This window comes from Pundamilia nyererei, unplaced genomic scaffold (genome assembly GCF_000239375.1).
Source record: "Pundamilia nyererei isolate P.nyererei 1_Seehausen unplaced genomic scaffold, PunNye1.0 scaffold00008, whole genome shotgun sequence".
NCBI classification, from domain to species: Eukaryota; Metazoa; Chordata; class Actinopteri; order Cichliformes; family Cichlidae; genus Pundamilia; species Pundamilia nyererei.
In genome coordinates, this window is record NW_005187409.1 from 4,419,196 (window position 1) to 4,435,846 (window position 16,651).

Here is a 16,651-nt window from a genome sequence, read left to right on the forward strand (position 1 = left end):
GCAAGTAACCACAAAAGATAAATCATGAGGTGAATGTAATTCCTCAGACGTAGTCCATATCCAGTTTATTACAGAAGTGCTTAATACAGGAGATACAGTAAAGGTTCGGAAGCAGTGTTTCAAAGTATTCCTCTAAACTCATCCGTGGCTATTTCTGTCCATCCATTTTTTATTTGCAAGCACTGATACTTCTTTTCCGGTCTTCATTTATTAATAATAGGGAACAAAATGTGCCTGGTGACTGAGGAGACAAATGTTTTGGGAAACCTAAGAGTCCAGGAACCTCAGTACAGATTACATATACTGTAGATTAGTCCAGTGGTGAAAACAATGAGCAAATGGACTCCAATCATGCAGACATGTGTGACTATTTAACATCATTCCACCCAAGGGAGTTGTGGTGCTGAGATATCTTCTTGGGTGCCACTCGGGCTCCAAATGTTATTTCTTGTGACCAAATTTTCCTTTGTCAAAATATTAATTCTGAACAATAAAAGCAACAACAACTCCCGCATGTACTTGCTGCTGTTATTTCAGCATTACAACTCTTTACCTGTAACACCTGGAAATATTAATATCGTGTTCAGATGTCCTGTGTGAGCATTAAACATCAGTGTGCTTTGTATCTGCACAGTCTACATCGTACTGTTAGCCCTGTTCTAGCCTCCGGTGTCTTAGTGGCCTATAGATACCCCCTACTAACTATATAACTTTTATAATCTCTAATATCCTGCCATGACTATGTGTATGACGTAGTGCATACTCTAGAAATGTATTTGTTACTTCATTTGTATTGCTGTACCTTGCAACGAATCTCTTCTCTGCAAATACATTGTAATACTGTAGCCTACGTATAGAAAATGAAACTACACTCTTTTTTTTGCTGCTACACCATTTGTGCCCTTTTAATATGTCTTTGTAGAAAACAATGCAGTTTTATGTTTCATGTATTAGCATATAAATGCCAATTAATCGATTTTAATGTCCACATTAAAGTGTATACTACATCATCAAATATATTCAACATGATACCAGGATACAGCCGTGATGTTACAGATGTGATTAAAGGAAATGTCTTATTTTTCATAAAAACCTCCGCTTTCCTTGTCTAACCGATGTCCCCGCGCTTTGACCTCATCCCCCGCTGCCTCTCCTCTCCTCCAACCGCCCCATGTTTTTCTTTTGTTTTAATCCCTCGGTTGACGGTAATGAAAGATAAACAGGCATTTTTCATTACAGTGCCACCCAGGGAGTTGGTTGAAAAGACAAAACTGCGTATGTGATGTGACGCGGTGTTGTGAGACATAATATTGTTCTCTCACCTCCTCTCATCTGTGCTGCTGAGTCAGAAGCTGGGGAAGTACAAAGGTGTGCACAGTCCCACACTGTCTGAGTGGAAAATTACACAGGAGGTACTTGCACCTACTTGAGCAGTTTGATTTTATGATGTTTTACTGATTTGTCAGTGAGTCTGTTTAGTTGTGGCCCCAGCAAAGATACTCCAGGAGTTTGTGCTTGCGAGTGTGTAAGAGGCTCTGAGGGGAGATTTTGTGTGTGCATTCTGTGCACATACCTGTCTGCAGCCCTGCTGGTGGTTACTGTGCCTTTCGCCCCCTGACATTTGTGATAAAGATGATGAAATATGCTGGGAATGTTATGTTCAGTGCCTCATTAGAATATTTCATCATACAGAGCAGACTTCAGACCTGAGGCTGGGGATAATGTTAATATAGCTCGTCCGTATCTCATTCTGTACATTTATAGTCACGTCTAAGAGACTTAGTTTTGTTGATTGATGCAGTGCGTGTGTTAAACTTTCACATCTCTTTGTGAACTGCAGATGGATCTCAGAGGATCTGCTTTGAGGAAGAGGGAAGGAAAGGAGAGGAAAGACTGGAGAAGAGATGATCTACGTACTGCTGCCAACCTATCTGTCGAAGGGCATAATGCCAAGACTAAATATAGCAGCAAGATTAGTGAGACGGAGAGGGAAAGAGAAAAAGGATAGAGTGAGTCATGAATTTCGATGCACAAAATCCTCAAAAGCGTTTTTTAAAAAGCCACTTGCTCATCAAAACCTGCAAAAACGTTATGAAATGTGCGGTGAGTGCATGTACAATTTATATATTAACTTGACTTCTTGCGTGTTTTCAGCCAGTAGCTACGTGTCTCTCGCTCCATCACTCTGCAGCCGTCACTTTGTCCCTGCCAGTCTTTTCTCCTGTATCAGGCCTTCCTGTATTTTTCCACCTTGCTTTTCTCTGCATTTGGCGTCATTGTTTTTCTAATAACACCAGCCATGGTTTCCTCCCTGCTTTTGTAGCAGCAGCTGTGTTCAAGCAGGTACTGGACGCTATCTGGCCTGTGAGTATTGTGTGTGTTGTTAGATGGTATCAGTTCTCCTGTGTATGTGAGAGAAACATAGATCAAAAAAAAAAAAGAGTGAGATTTAGCTCAGTATGTGCAGGGTAAAGAAGATTCCTGTGTGCTTCTGTCGCTCTGATGATCTGACAGGAAAGTGAGTGATTTTTTTAAAGTCTCTTGTGAACACAAATAACTTTTTTCATTTTACAGAATAAACAAACTCTGTTATCTTCAACAGAAACATGGATCCACAGACCTTGTCTTTCTCACTCCAGTGAAGGACATCATGCTTGATAAAAGATTTATGGCTCTTGTAACTACATGGGAAACAGTTTGCATGCAGCTAGGCTGGGAATATAGCAGAAGGATGGTTGTGTTATGAGGAAGTTTAAGTCCTCTTGACTTTGAAAATATACTTTGGTGTCCCTGTGACCAAAGTAATGTGTTATCATGCTAACATGTCCCAGTTATCACTAAAAACTATGTGTAGCAAAAGCTGTTGGGAATGTTTTTAGCTTAAGTACTGGACAAATAAATATAGATTAATGAGTTATTGCAAATAAACTTAAGGGGAATGACAGGATTTCACCACAGAAATTGAAAGACTGCTTGCATGTTCATTCAGGACCATCAAAAAGTATAAAGGTTTTTAAAAATACAAATAATATAACAAAATGTATGATACAATTAAATGTAGCTTAGCAGTGAATGCAATACATACAAAAAAGAAAAAGAAATCACAAAGAGAAGGGAGTGTTTTTTCAGGAGAAACTGTTCTGTCCTGATAAGGGGCCGCTCCCTCCATCAAAGGAGATTAAAACACATAATACAGTCATATTTCAAAGTGGGAGGAAGCAATCCATTTGGTGATTAAAACCGAGGTATAAAAGGTGAACGAGGTCTTGCTGTAGTAGCTGGAGGGTCGCAGGTTGGGGTTTGCGGTTGGGGGTCTAACAGGTAAATGGGAGAGAACATAGTTGTGGTCTGGGCATGCTTGATCCCGTCAGGCGGAGGATGCGGGTACCAGTAGGCATGAGAGGAGATCAGAGAGCCTGCTGGATGTTATCTCGTTCTTTCCATACCATACCTGCAGGCCGGTCGAATCACCTGAGGCAGCAGCCAATCATCTTCCGTGTCTCTCTGTCTGCTCTGTCAATCTCCACTCGCAGAAACTTTAGGATTTAATTTTTCCTTCAGCATTTAAGCGTAACCGCGTCATGTCTTCTTTGACTCTCAAGTTAAAGAAAATCATTGTGTCTCTATAATTGTGTGAATTTGTCTCAGGACCTCTTAAAAAAACATCTGGTTGTTAACACGTCTAAAATTTAGGTAAACACAACCTCAAATGAACAACAGAAGTAACATATTACACTGTGTCGTTATGCAGAATCAATGCATGAAAAAATAAATCAAGGGTGTGCTGCTAATCATATGACCTTGGTTAAGTTATCATCAGTTCTGGAGCATTCAGGTGTTTGTTAGCACAACACAATAAGGGCAGGCATCAGCAATTGGCTTAAAGAAGCATTTGGTGCCAGTAATAAGGCCATTTCCAAACAATTTGAAGTCCAAAATTCTCCAGCAAGAAAAATTTTTCATCCACAAGTGGAAAAAAAAATCAAAACGGCTGCAAGTCTTCTCAGGAGTGGACATCCCAGTGAACAAGCCCCAAGGTCAGACTGTGCAATATTCAGAAACTGCAAAAAAGCCAAGAGCTACATCTGAGATTCTACTGGCCCCAGTTGGCAAGTTTAATGTTAAAGTTCATGACAGCACAATTAGAAAAAGGCTGAATAAATGTGGCTTGTTTGGAAGGCTTGCCAACAGAAAGGCTCTTGTCTTTGAAAAGAACATGGCAGCACAGCTTAACTATAAAAGAAAGTTGGCTTAAAGTGGGAGGAGCTAAAACAGCTCGTTTCAGAAAGAAGAGGAACTGGGGAGCTGCACAGTAGAAGATAAATAAGGATTACTTGGAACGCTGACTCATGTAAAGGTATTCTAGTCCAAGAATAAAACTACCATCATTTATATGATGTGGAGTTTTTTTTATTTAACCTTTGTTTATACAGGTAGTCCCACTGGGGCTCAATGTCTCATTTGCAAGAGAGACCTGTTTCAGAAAACCATATTAAAATATATAGTGCTTTCTGGACCCAAAAGCAGTCACTGAAAGAAACAGGAACAAAAGGGAAATATTTATTCTGACTGATATGAGCCAATAAGTAAAACTACCAAAGACCCCACAAGGAACAGGCAGGGAACTCCAGTAACAAACAGAAATAATATCAGACAAAAAGAAACACACGCGTGAGCTAATTAAAATTATGTTCTTTACCAAACGAAAAGTGAGTGAGACTTTGACATTGAAACTGTATGACGAGGTAATTGGGGAATGTGAGCTCTTTTAAGTACTTAGGTGTTGTGTTTGACTCAAGACTGACATGGAGGGAGCATATTGACCAGATTCAGGGAGTATGGGCAGGCAATTGTATCATCTTAAGGAGGTGGCAGGGTGTCGGTTGTATAGGGGTAATGGGAGAGAAGAGGTGGTCATTACCAGGCTTAGACTGGGACATTGTGCATTAAATAAAACACTACAGATGATAGGAGAACATGAGACGGGGCTTTGTGGAGTGTGCCAGGAGGAGGAGACGGTAGAGCATGTAATACTGCGGTGCAAGGGTTATGATGTGGAGAGGAAAGTTCTGCAGAATAGATTGAAGGAGCGGGGAATTGGGAATTTAATCTGAAGAGTGTGTTGGAGGGTAGTAGGGCACAGGTGAGGGAACTGGTAGGGTTTCTGAAGGATATAGGTGTTTATGAAAGAGTGTAGGGTTTTTGGTGTTTTTTTAATTTGTATTGTTTTTTTTGGATACAGATTGTAAGCTCACTGTCTGACCCATACTCCGGAACAGTAGGAGGCGGTAATGCTCCTTTACGTTGGTTGCCAACCGCCGTTAAACACGAAGAAGAAAAACAAAATGATGAATGGTGACATTACATTTGCTGCAGTAAGGTATGACCATTGTAGTTGTAATATTTCAGTTTCTGAGGGATCAGTATAAGTGTTATTGATAGTAGGAATACTTAAAACAAGATTCCTCATGTAGTGTTTTTGATTAACAATTCGCCCACCCTCTTTTTTTTCTTTTCTTTTTTTACTTTGAGTGCCACAATCAGGTAAATCTCCATTTACAGTTTTACAACAACTTTCTTTTGCAAATAAAAAAAAAGAAAAGGTGGTGGCTAAAGGGATACAGGACTGACATTGGAGGGTTTTTATTTTGAATGTAAACTCTCTGGCCAATGCATTGGGTACACCTGTTTAACCGCTTGTTATCAAAAGTATCTAATCAGAAAATGACATGGCAGCAGCTGCTTTTATGCAGACATAGTCAAGAAGAGCTGCTGAAGTTCAAACTGAGCATCACAGTGGGGAAGAAAGATGACTTAAGTGACTTTGAACTTGGCATGGTAATTGCTGTCAGACATACTGGTCTGAATATTCCAGAAACTGCTATCCAGGGTTTTCAGAGAATGCTTCAAAAAGAAAAAAATCTAAGAATAGCCAAACTATTTGGAGCTGATAAGAAGGCAATGGTAATTCAAATAATTACTTGTTACAACCAAGGTATGCAGGAAAACATCTCTGAACGCACAATATGTTGAACTCCTCAGCAGCTGGGATACAGCAGCGGAAGACCACGCCTGGTGCCACTCCTGTCAGCTAAAAACAGGAAACTGCGGCTTCTTGATGTACACTCACACACCACGTCATTAATTACTCCGTACTAGTACTGGGTTATATTGTTTCTATCTAAATCGGTTGTTTTATTTCTATTCTGGATTATTTTTTTAGTTGTATAAATCATTTTAATATAAGTATTTCAGTGGAACAAAAATTGTTTGGGGAAAAGGTATAACAATACAAACACAAAATGTATTGAAAACGGAAGATTCAGACATGTAGACATTATATTCTAAACATATCAATACCTGGTGTGACCAAGTTTTTTTTTTTAAAAAGTGTCCTTTTTATTTATATTCTCTTTTTTTATTTGAGTTGATTTTGTAAGTGGATAATGTTACTTTAGTTGCTTTAGTCTAGTTTTAATATTATTTTACTTTACCTTTAGTTTGGTTTTAATTTGAATTCTAAATAATAGCTTTGTTTGTCATTTGCTGACTTCGTTTTCAACTAAATGTCCGCATTTCTTTCTGAACTGAAGCGTCGATTCCTTTGTGCCGCTCACATCAGTAGATCTGTCGACCCCTGGTGGTAGTAACTCGGTACTGCAGACATTTTTCCATGCTCGGTAAAGTAGACGTGGCAATGACGTCAGTACCGGAAATGACCCGGATCGGAACTTTAACTCCTGGGTATACTAGTCTTCACCAGAAACACCGACGGGTCTGATAATATGTTGCGATACCGATTCAGGTGAGTTGAACCCCATCTAGCTTTGTTTATTAAATAAATTTAAAACTCGCACCGTCAATTTTAGTTGGCTTTCACCGAGGTGAGATTGGAGGGACCGTTCGAAAACTCCCGTTAGCTCTCTGGAGCTAACGTTAGCCCGCGGTTAGCCGGTCAGGCCATGATCAGCTGTGTGTCGTGATGGGCGGCCTTCACACAAACAGACCCAGTCCAGGCTCCAAATAATCATCGTTACCTAATGATATATATATTTAGCTTGCCTGTTTATTTATATGAGCTTTAGCACAGTTATTTGGGCCTTATTTCCACGCTGTCGCGGTCTTTGTGACTAGCTTTTGGCTACCGAATCTCCTGAATTTGTGTTTTATCTGTTGAATTTGAAGCTGTCGGCCCGGAAAGCTAACAAGTGACTTTTTTTTTTAAATTTCAGACATGAATGATAACCACCTTTCGATGTGAATTTGTCCGTACACCGCGAGGTCTTAGTATTTATCAATCAGACAGACCCCAGGAGGAAGAACCGGCTGCCCGGGTGGTGTTTGATCTATAGCGGGCAGGTGACTCACTATCAGCGGCAGCATGACGTGCCGTGACCGGACACTCGAGTTCCAGTCAGCGTGTAAATCTCTCCAGGGCAGACAGGTATGTTGTGTCTTTAAAAAAAAAACCCAGCCACGTCCCTACACTCAGATTTATTCTAATTTATTTATTTTTTTGTAGTTATTGGGGGTTTTTTTTGTTTCAGTTCAATCTATTTACATAGTGGTTTTGCTCGTTTTTGCTTAGTTTTTATTATATTCCATGATAGGTTTACTTGAAGTTGTGCACGATTTGATAAGAGTTACCAGAATCTTTTTAACACATACAGCTAAAATGCAGTGATGCAGATCGGTTTTGGTAGCACTGTATAATTTTGGGCTTGGCTTTTAGTTTTGCTTTTTGTTCCTTGTTTACTCCTCTCTGTAAATCCCCCAAATAACAGTGTCAAAATGTTTTTTACTTTCTTTAAAAAAAAAAAAAAAAAGAAGGTAAATAACTATCAGTCAGTGTGTCTGGTAATGCAAACATAATTATGTCAGTGTTTATGTGAGATGATGCAAAAACACATTTGGAAGTGATTTTTGTTTACTGAGAGGTAGAGCTTTTTTCTCTACCTCTAAGTAGTTTTTCCTCTCTCAAAATGGGCCTTTTAGGTGTGACTTCTCAAACTTTGGCTACTTAATATAGAAACATCTATCCCAAAAACACATTTTAAGTGTGTTTTCACATTTAACTTGTGCTGGTTACTAGTTAGAAATATTTCTGTCACAGCCCTGATTATTTTTCTTTGGAGGAAGGTTGATGATTTAAAAAAAAAAAAAATGCCAAATTCAAATTATCTTGTGTATCTTATATTTTAAAGTGACCACATTCTCTTTTTTATTATATTAACACTCCAAATATTATGCCATTAGACATTTTACTTTTAGGCATGTTTAAGTTTTTATTTAAAAAAAAAAAAAGTCAGAACAGACTGGATTATTATTTTATCATGATAAAAAAAATCCAAATTCTTTGACTTCTTGATTCATTTAAAATCAATTCTCAAAGTCCTGCTTATCATAATTTATATGTCTTACCCCCCCCCTTTTTGTTATTTATTTTTTATTTATTTTTATTTTTTTAATGTTTCTGACCATCTCATCTGCTTCTTTGTACCTCCTGTAGCAGAATGGAGTCCAGCCCAGTAAACCAGCGCTCAGTGCCCTCAGGCAGCGCAGTGACTTTACAGTTATGGCCAAGTAAGTTCCCCAAAGTCTGTTTTCGCATATGTTTCCTCATTTTATGTTTATTTGCTGTTCCTTTATTTTCATATTCACTGTTGAATTAGCTATAATATTCATATAATGAATTTAGCATATAAATGGTTTAATACCTGTTTCTCTTACCTTTAGTTAAAGAGTTGTACTAAAGAGATTTGAAGCAAATATAATTATTGGTTCTGTGACTAGTAGAGAAAGTTTAACCTCTGTTTTTGTCTCCTTGTAGGAGAATTGGGAAAGACTTGAGCAATACATTTGCCAAACTGGAAAAGCTCACAATTTGTAAGTGTTAATTTTAATGTAATATCAGCTTCATTTCAAATTTCTGAGTGTGATATCATCCAAAGTGCTGACCTAGATGATGTTATTTTCTTGTTTTAGTGGCAAAAAGAAAATCTCTGTTTGATGACAAGGCGATAGAAATCGAGGAGCTGACATACATCATTAAGCAGGTGAGTTGAGCTGTCACTCTTCAGTAAAGCATGTCAGTCCTTTTTTATATCTAATGAAACTTGATATTATAACTTTCCCTTCTTTTATTTGTCTTTTAGGACATTAACAGTCTAAACAAACAGATAGCACAGCTGCAGGACTTGGTGAGGTCCCGTGGAGCTCCAGGTGGCCGACACATTCAGACCCACTCAAACACTATAGTGGTGTCATTACAGGTATATTTTTGTACTGTATTTGTGCAAATCCTGCTGTTTTTTTGTTGTTGTTGTTGTTGTTTGCGTTTTGTTTTTGCTTATTTGGATCAGAATGAGTGCAAGATGACTGCAGATGAGAGCTCTATCTATATTTTGCACCCTGTCCCCTTCCTGGTCATAACCTTTAGATATGACTTAATTTCTCAGTATATCTCATCTCTCATATCTGTAGGTAGTTGGTATATATTCCTAAATATATGTATATATTATATACACTGTATATAGCATATATTCTGTTTTTTATTTCTATACCAACGTTTTGTTTTGGGGGTTTTTTGTTTTTGTTTTTTTTGCATCAAGACCCCAAGATAAATTAATCATTTGTTTAAAAAATTGACAAAAATTGTGATTCTGATTCTGAATTTGAAGTTGATCTAAAAGGAAACAACTTTGAACCTTCCTGTAAAACTTTGTGTACAATTTTAAAATCAAGAAAAGATGTAGTTATTGACTGAGAGAATGCGAATTTTCTGTAGTTTTGGGTTTTGTTTTTCTTCTTTTCTTTTTTTAAATGGTAACAAAAGTGAATCAGCACCTCCTTTAACTCTGTCATTCTTTGTTGTCTGTAGTCCAAGCTGGCATCGATGTCCAATGACTTCAAATCAGTCCTAGAAGTCAGAACAGAGGTGAGAGCTGCGTCAGCACACAAAAGCAAACAATGCTAATACCTAAAGCTCTGGATAAGGTGAAGGTTTCTTCTCTCTTTGACTCTTGTTCTTCAGAACCTGAAGCAGCAGCGCAGCAGGAGAGAGCAGTTCTCCCAGCCTCCGGCGTCGTCTTCTCCTCTCATGGCCAACAACTTCAGTAAGTCTCTCCACATCTCAGCTTCACGCTTCAAGTTGCTCATTCAGATTTTTAACAAGGGTCTCATATGAAAGTAAATGGCTACAGCAGGTTAACAAAGCATGTTTTGTAGTTTAATTAAGGCGTGTTCACTCTATCCTGAATATTGTTTGTGTGAAAAGTTCTGTCTTAATCATTTTGTGGACCTTTAATGTTGCACATGTATAAACTGACGTGCAGCGCTAGTAATACAGACAAGGGTAAAAGAGGACCGTGAACATGGCTGGCTTCACACTGCCTGCTGTAATGCCGCATTTATATCACCTGTATTCTCTGAAAGGGTGAACTTCCCACTAGTAATGAGAATAATCATTACTCAAAGCATACAAAGTGTGTATTAGAGTGAACACACCGTGAGTATTTGTTGTGTCGTGGAGGAAAATACTCGACGTCTGGCTCCTGCTCAGTTCATCATTCTGCTAAAGTGAATGATTAAACGTTTTGCTGAGCAGGCTTCTTAACAGAGACCCTTTAATGAACGCACCGAGCTCCAGTGCTTCCTGTACGTGCATTTACACAGTTGGTAAAATGTTCATAAATTCACTTTATTTTAGCATTTTTGGCCAAATATCAAGCAAAATGCTCATTGTGAATGCCTAGAGATTTTACAAAGGAAAAAAAGATGGACTGGTTTCATTATTTTAAATATATAATTGGCTCGATTCTAATCTCTGAAATGATGCACTCAGCATTTATTTATCTTGATGGATGATGGTATAAATATTTACATTTCTCTACTTGTTTATGTTATTACCTGCTAAAAGGTACATGGGTATAAACCCTACGGTAGAAAACCATAAGCATAATAAATCACATATTAACAGAATATATAGTTTTTCTGTGCTTGTGCACACATTCCCTTATTTCTGTGTTTGGCGTACTTGCACTGAGCATGTTGTTTGATGGTTAGGTGTTTTGTTTTTTCCTTCATTTTCAAAAACGGCACTGGTTGTGGATAAGTTTTGAATACCAGTGTACTTTTCAAAACAGCAGCTGTTGTGATAGGGAACTGCTGGCAGTCCTTGTGAATGATTATTACTGTATTTGGTCATCTGTAATGCAAGAATTACAAAATATTTTAGGGAGCCGCAAAAAAGGGGCCCAGGAGCCGCATGCAGCTCGTGAGCCGCGCAATGACTACCAGGGCTATACAACCGCAAATTACAAAGGTATTTCCCGGGAACGTCTCGACTCTCCAAGCGGGTATAACTAGCTACTGTATGTGCCCGCTGTTCTTTCTGCTTTCCGCCCGTACCATAGAGGATTTCTGTGATCACGTGTTTGTGTTTTTTGTGTCTCTTCAGATGGCTCGGTCCTGATGCAGGAAGAGTCCCGGAGCCGGGGGGATGTTGCTATCGATATGGACTCTCCAAGTAATCCTTTGCAGCTTCAGCTTATTGATGAGCAGGTAGGGTGTTGGTGTTTGTTTGCTGAAGTCAGACAGGTGGCTCAAAAAATTTAGTCTGTTGTCAAACTTGACTGACTTTTATCCAAGATTAGCTAAATATTAGACTAAAATGCTGTGTTGTGGCAACAGGACTCGTACATCCAGAGCCGTGCAGATACCATGCAAAACATCGAGAGCACCATCGTGGAACTGGGTTCCATATTTCAGCAGCTGGCGCACATGGTCAAGGAGCAAGAGGAGACCATCCAGAGGTGAGGAAGAGATTGAGACAGATGAGGTTCTGTAGGATAAAAGAACGTGTTACACAACTGAAAGAAAGGACTGGAAAAACAATCTTGCTGGAAAAAAAGCCTGAAACATAAAAGCACTTTTTTTTTTTTTTCTCGTTCTGTGTTGGGATAAAATTATATAACAAATGTATTCTTGGAACAATTCAGCAAGTAAAACAGATCCGCACGTATTGACTACAAGTCTTCATCAGGGTCTGACAAATACGCATCAATCAGGATTCATTAATAGCCCTGGAAGGCAATCAACCTACACCAATTTTAACCGCTAGAGTGTGTTAAAATTTAAAAGACAGAAGCCCATATATATCAAAGCAATAACAAATCTTAGCAATTTTCTATTTAAAATAAACAAATAACAAACTAGAGCAGAACTGAATAAAATTGATTTTTGGTTTTTTTTGCATTAATGGTATAAGTATTGGTGTAATATCTTAGTCTTTGAAATAAAACAAGACTGATTAGAGATAAAAACTCTTCTCACTGCTCCGTTTCCTTCTCACAGGATCGATGCTAACGTGGAGGACACCCAGCTGAACGTGGAGGCTGCCCACACAGAGATCCTCAAATACTTCCAGTCGGTCTCCTCCAACCGCTGGCTGATGATCAAGATCTTTCTGGTCCTCGTGGTCTTCTTCATCATCTTTGTCGTCTTCTTTGCTTAAAGGAATGAGGAGCGGGGAAACGGTATCGAATGAGGGAGAATATAATTAAAGCTAGACTAAGAGGATGTATTTCGAGACTCTTCTATCACGGTTTCATGGAGGCTTTTGGGATCCACTCGAATACGGACCTGTCGTTTTGTCCCAAGCCACAAACTTTTCAGTCTTAATTTGACTCTTCAATGGAAAATGAAGATGTTGAACTCTCGAATAAAACAAATAAATGATCTTTGAATCCCCACTTTAAGAGCAGAAAGCTGCTCTGTATTCTACATTGACCAACTATTCATAAGCATTTAATCAAAATGGCTCTAATTTAATGGTTTGATTCTGCAAACTGTCTTATGGTTGTTTTGTTTAACCTCTTTTACCACACGTCATCCTTTATAGTAAGTATTACAAAGCCAAACTTTACAACTGGACTTGCTCCTCAGATTATGTTGCTTCATAGTTTACCTGCTTTTTACTGGAACCACATGACTGTCTCTCATTTATCAGCAATTCCTAACCTTCTACCATCCAAAACTGATGTGGATTTTTTTTTTTTTTTTTTTTTTAATCTTTATTTGCTGTTTTGTTTCATTTGCCAAATTGGTACCGTTGTTGAACTGTGACACAATACAAGGAAACTCGCTGTGGCACAAGTAGGCAGTCATAGCCAGATGAAGGGAGGTTTGCAGTGTAACTGAAGAGTGAGCTGTGAGAAATGTTATATAACGGCACTGTTTTAAATGAAGCTGTGTGGTGAGCAGCCTTCGCAGAGGTTTAATGGAAGAAAAGGTTTAAACCTCACTCACTGAGTGCTGCAGGAGGATCAGTGCGTATGAAGGGGTAAGCGCTGGTTGTAAAGTCACACGATCGGCCACGTTCCCTGGAAGTGTCTGGTTGGATGCCTGTGCGCATCCATTATCTACCTAATGTACAGGATGTTATTTAAATGACCACAACTTTTTAAAAGAAACATTTTTTTTCCCTTTTTTTTCTTTTGCTCTTTCTTTTTTTTTCTTCTTTTCTTTTTTTTTTTTAATTTTAGCCAAATGCCTTGACTTCAGTGTATAAAGTTGAAATAGTTATGAAGATGTATTGATAAAGTGTGCATTAATAAAACAGTAATGGGGTGCTGGCATTCACGTGTGGGATTTTCTTGGGATAAGAGGATTAGTCAGCAGAGCTTTAATTAGCAGTAACAAATGCTGCAGTTTATATTTGGCCTTTTATTCTTTATTTTCATTTATAACAATGCAGACAGACAGATATGCATTTAAACATTAGCCTCAAATGTTAGCTAAACATCTATTTAAAACAAAAAAAGAAGACATTTTTGTGTAAAAGAAGTGTTTTAATTGCACAGACAAGATCAGAAAATTGGTTATTTATTACCTTAAGTACATGTTGTATTACAATAAAATCATACGTGAGTCTAATTATTTTCTGCTTTACTTGATGGGAGAGCATCTGTTAACTGAGCTGGTGATCTGGAGCCAAACTGTGGCTGCTGAGTCTGCAGAAGAAAGCTGTCCTGTTATGTAACAAGTTTTAGTTCATGTGATGTGTTTATGATAGGATGAGATGGAGGCAGATGATCTGCTGTGGCAAGAGTCCCGTCAAAAGAAGGAGGATCTGTATTTACCACTTCAGATACAGAAACCTCACCCATCCGTTACCAGACAAAAGTGGTTTTAAAGGGAGATGAGCTAACATAAAAACTGGTTCCAGGCCCAGAATGAGACAAAGCAGGATTATTTTGAAATGGAAATCAGGAAAGGGTACTTGAAATATGGAAATGAGCATAACAGGTCGTGTCAGATTTGGAACAGCTATTTATTCCCTTTAGTATTTTTGGTCTTATGTAGGTAAAACAGTATCAGCAGTTTCTAATTTACCCACCAGGACCACAAAAGGCTGCTGACATCTTAAAGCCAGAACCATAATTCTTTTAGATTTACCTAAAGCTGCCAGTGAGCAAATCTACTTAAATCCTTTCTCTTGAATTTTTTTCTTCATCTTTTGAAAGAAGGAAGAAAATAATTTTTTTAAGTTTTCAGGATTTTTATTTGACCCATTTTTTAATGGCAGCTACTTCCACTTCTCCCTTTCTTCCTCATTAATCCTTGTCTTGTACAATCTGGGCTCACCTAGTCTTCTCTGTGACTCTCCTAGTTTCTCCTCCCCTCCCTTGCACATGTCCCTCTGCTTTATTTCTCCCCTGACTCCCCCCACTTCTCTCACCCATGAGCACTCTGCTCTATAGGGGTGATCTCTGGCATGCTCTTACTCCTTCCCTTCCTCGCCCTGGCTTTGATTGCTTCCTCCTCCCCTTCTCCATCCTCCTCCTCATCAGACCATTCCACTTGCTGCTGCAGGTTCCCCCTGGAGCCTCTCAAGTTGCTGCCCTTTGGGAAATACCCCGTGCGGAATTTTGTGCGGAAAGTGACAAAGGAGAGGCTTTTGCTGCGCTGCTGCTTCTCAAACACCACTTCCTGGGTCGGAACCTCATCGTTTCCGTTCGCCTCATCCACACAGTCACGCAGCACTGAGCGAAAGAGCCGAGGAACCTCGTGAACCTCGGGCTCCATCTGTGACACCAGCCTCCTGAACCTGCAGCAAGAGGGATAGAGTAAGTGTAATATGAGCTGACTTTGATTCACACCCCTTTACAGCCAAGGCAAAACAAAAAGGACACAGCCAACAAAGAGTGTAAGGGTGGAGAATGAAGAATAAATTGGAATGTGACTGTAAGAAAAACACTGGTGGTGTTTGAGGGTGGATAGCCTGGATGAAACTTTTTTTTTCTAACAGAGGACGTGTCTGAATATTAGATTTTAAAGCCCTTATATTTACTGATCGCTTTGTCTAAACAACTCTGTTCAGTGATAACACCAGAAAAAAGTCACATTTGCTCTTTTTACTGAAAATTCATTCATCATTATGTTGAATTAATTATGGGAATTTACCAGTGAGGGGTAGGGTTAGTGCTGGGTCATATTTACACCACAGCAAAGCAAGCATAGTTGCAGAAACTATAAAATTGTACATGCATCTTGACCCTCCAGTTTTTCTATTCTCAGATTTACATAAGGGGTTAATATGAACCTCACACAGACATTTAAAAGTCAACTTTTATAAGTATGGCTCTAACAGTATTAGCGAGTTATTGCTTAGTGTGTAAAATGGATTAGACTGAAACCCTGCAGCTCTCTGCTATTTGAAAATGATCTGTAGGTCTTTTAGTTATAGTAACAGTTTCACCGTTATCCTGCCAGTTCTCTAGCTCTGTCTCTACCTCTGCCTGTTTTTCTTACCTGACAATCACAGGCCCACACTGTGCAGGAGGGATTTTGGCACAGAGGTCTTGCAGCTCCAGCAGGTCATTGGGAGTGAGTTCAAAGGGCTGTGGGGTCGGGGTGGTTGCCAACCAGCTGTAGTCTGCTGTAGAGGAAGAGCTGCGACGGCGGCGACGACCCTCCGTCGCCCTCTCCAAGCGGATGCGTTCAGTGCGCTTCACCATGGCCCCAAGCTCCAGCATCAGGGTGTTGGTTACCAGCTCCTCAGTTGTTCGCTGGCCGGGCACTTTAGGCTCAAGGGAGAAAACAGCAGACCAAGGAAACATCTGGAAAAGACACAAAGAGTTGGTGAAGAAGAGACTGAAAAGTATCTGTCATACGATGATATGACCTTCACCATGTTTGAAGCTATAGTGTTTAAAGCAAAAGCATTAAAATCACCTCAGCACACAGTCTGTAGAGCTGTTTTACGCTAGAGTTATCTAAAATCCTCTGAAATCTTAATTGTCTATTTAAGTAAAATGTGGTGCATATGTGAATGCAAACACATTGCATACTGTTCTAACTTCTCTCCTTGTTATCAGATATATATAAATCTTTTCTTACCTTCATGAAACAAGGGTTACAAAGCTGTAGTATCTTCTCTTCTGATGACTATCCAACACTTGTCTGGTAAAACCTCTGTCAGCAGTAAAGTGAGCAGCGGGCCTGCACAGGCTCGCGACATTCAAAGTGGATGAAACTCCTGAGACTCCAGCTGGTGGCTCACAGATACCTGACTGCTTTGCCACCGGTGAAGGTCCCCAGCAGACAGTGCGTGTATTTCTGTGAGGGGTGCGTATTGTGTGTGTGCGAG

The 16,651-nt window shown here is 39.3% G+C and overlaps 2 protein-coding genes across 4 annotated transcripts; one reads left to right on the plus strand and one right to left on the minus strand.

Moving 5' to 3' along the window:
- The first annotated feature begins 6,645 nt into the window (after positions 1-6,645).
- On the plus strand, positions 6,646-12,583 carry stx5a (syntaxin 5A). 3 transcript variants are annotated; one of them, XM_005723055.1, is made up of 12 exons: positions 6,646-6,805; positions 7,233-7,444; positions 8,510-8,583; positions 8,831-8,886; positions 8,986-9,056; positions 9,156-9,272; positions 9,881-9,937; positions 10,034-10,115; positions 11,237-11,323; positions 11,459-11,562; positions 11,692-11,813; positions 12,355-12,583. In XM_005723055.1, exons 2-12 carry the CDS (start codon positions 7,382-7,384, stop codon positions 12,512-12,514), a joined length of 993 nt encoding a protein of 330 aa, XP_005723112.1. In that variant the 5' UTR covers positions 6,646-6,805; positions 7,233-7,381; the 3' UTR covers positions 12,515-12,583. The 3 variants fall into 3 exon arrangements, with proteins under 3 accessions (XP_005723112.1, XP_005723113.1, XP_005723114.1); XM_005723056.1 differs by having other exon boundaries at positions 8,513-8,583; XM_005723057.1 differs by lacking the exon at positions 11,237-11,323 and having other exon boundaries at positions 6,647-6,805.
- Positions 12,584-13,937: 1,354 nt separating this feature from the next.
- Positions 13,938-16,651, minus strand: LOC102196865 (protein RD3). The gene is made up of 3 exons (XM_005723059.1): positions 16,402-16,651; positions 15,814-16,121; positions 13,938-15,109 (listed from the first exon to the last, which is right to left on the minus strand). The coding sequence occupies exons 1-3, from the start codon at positions 16,405-16,407 to the stop codon at positions 14,737-14,739; spliced, it is 687 nt and encodes a 228-aa protein (XP_005723116.1). The 5' UTR covers positions 16,408-16,651; the 3' UTR covers positions 13,938-14,736.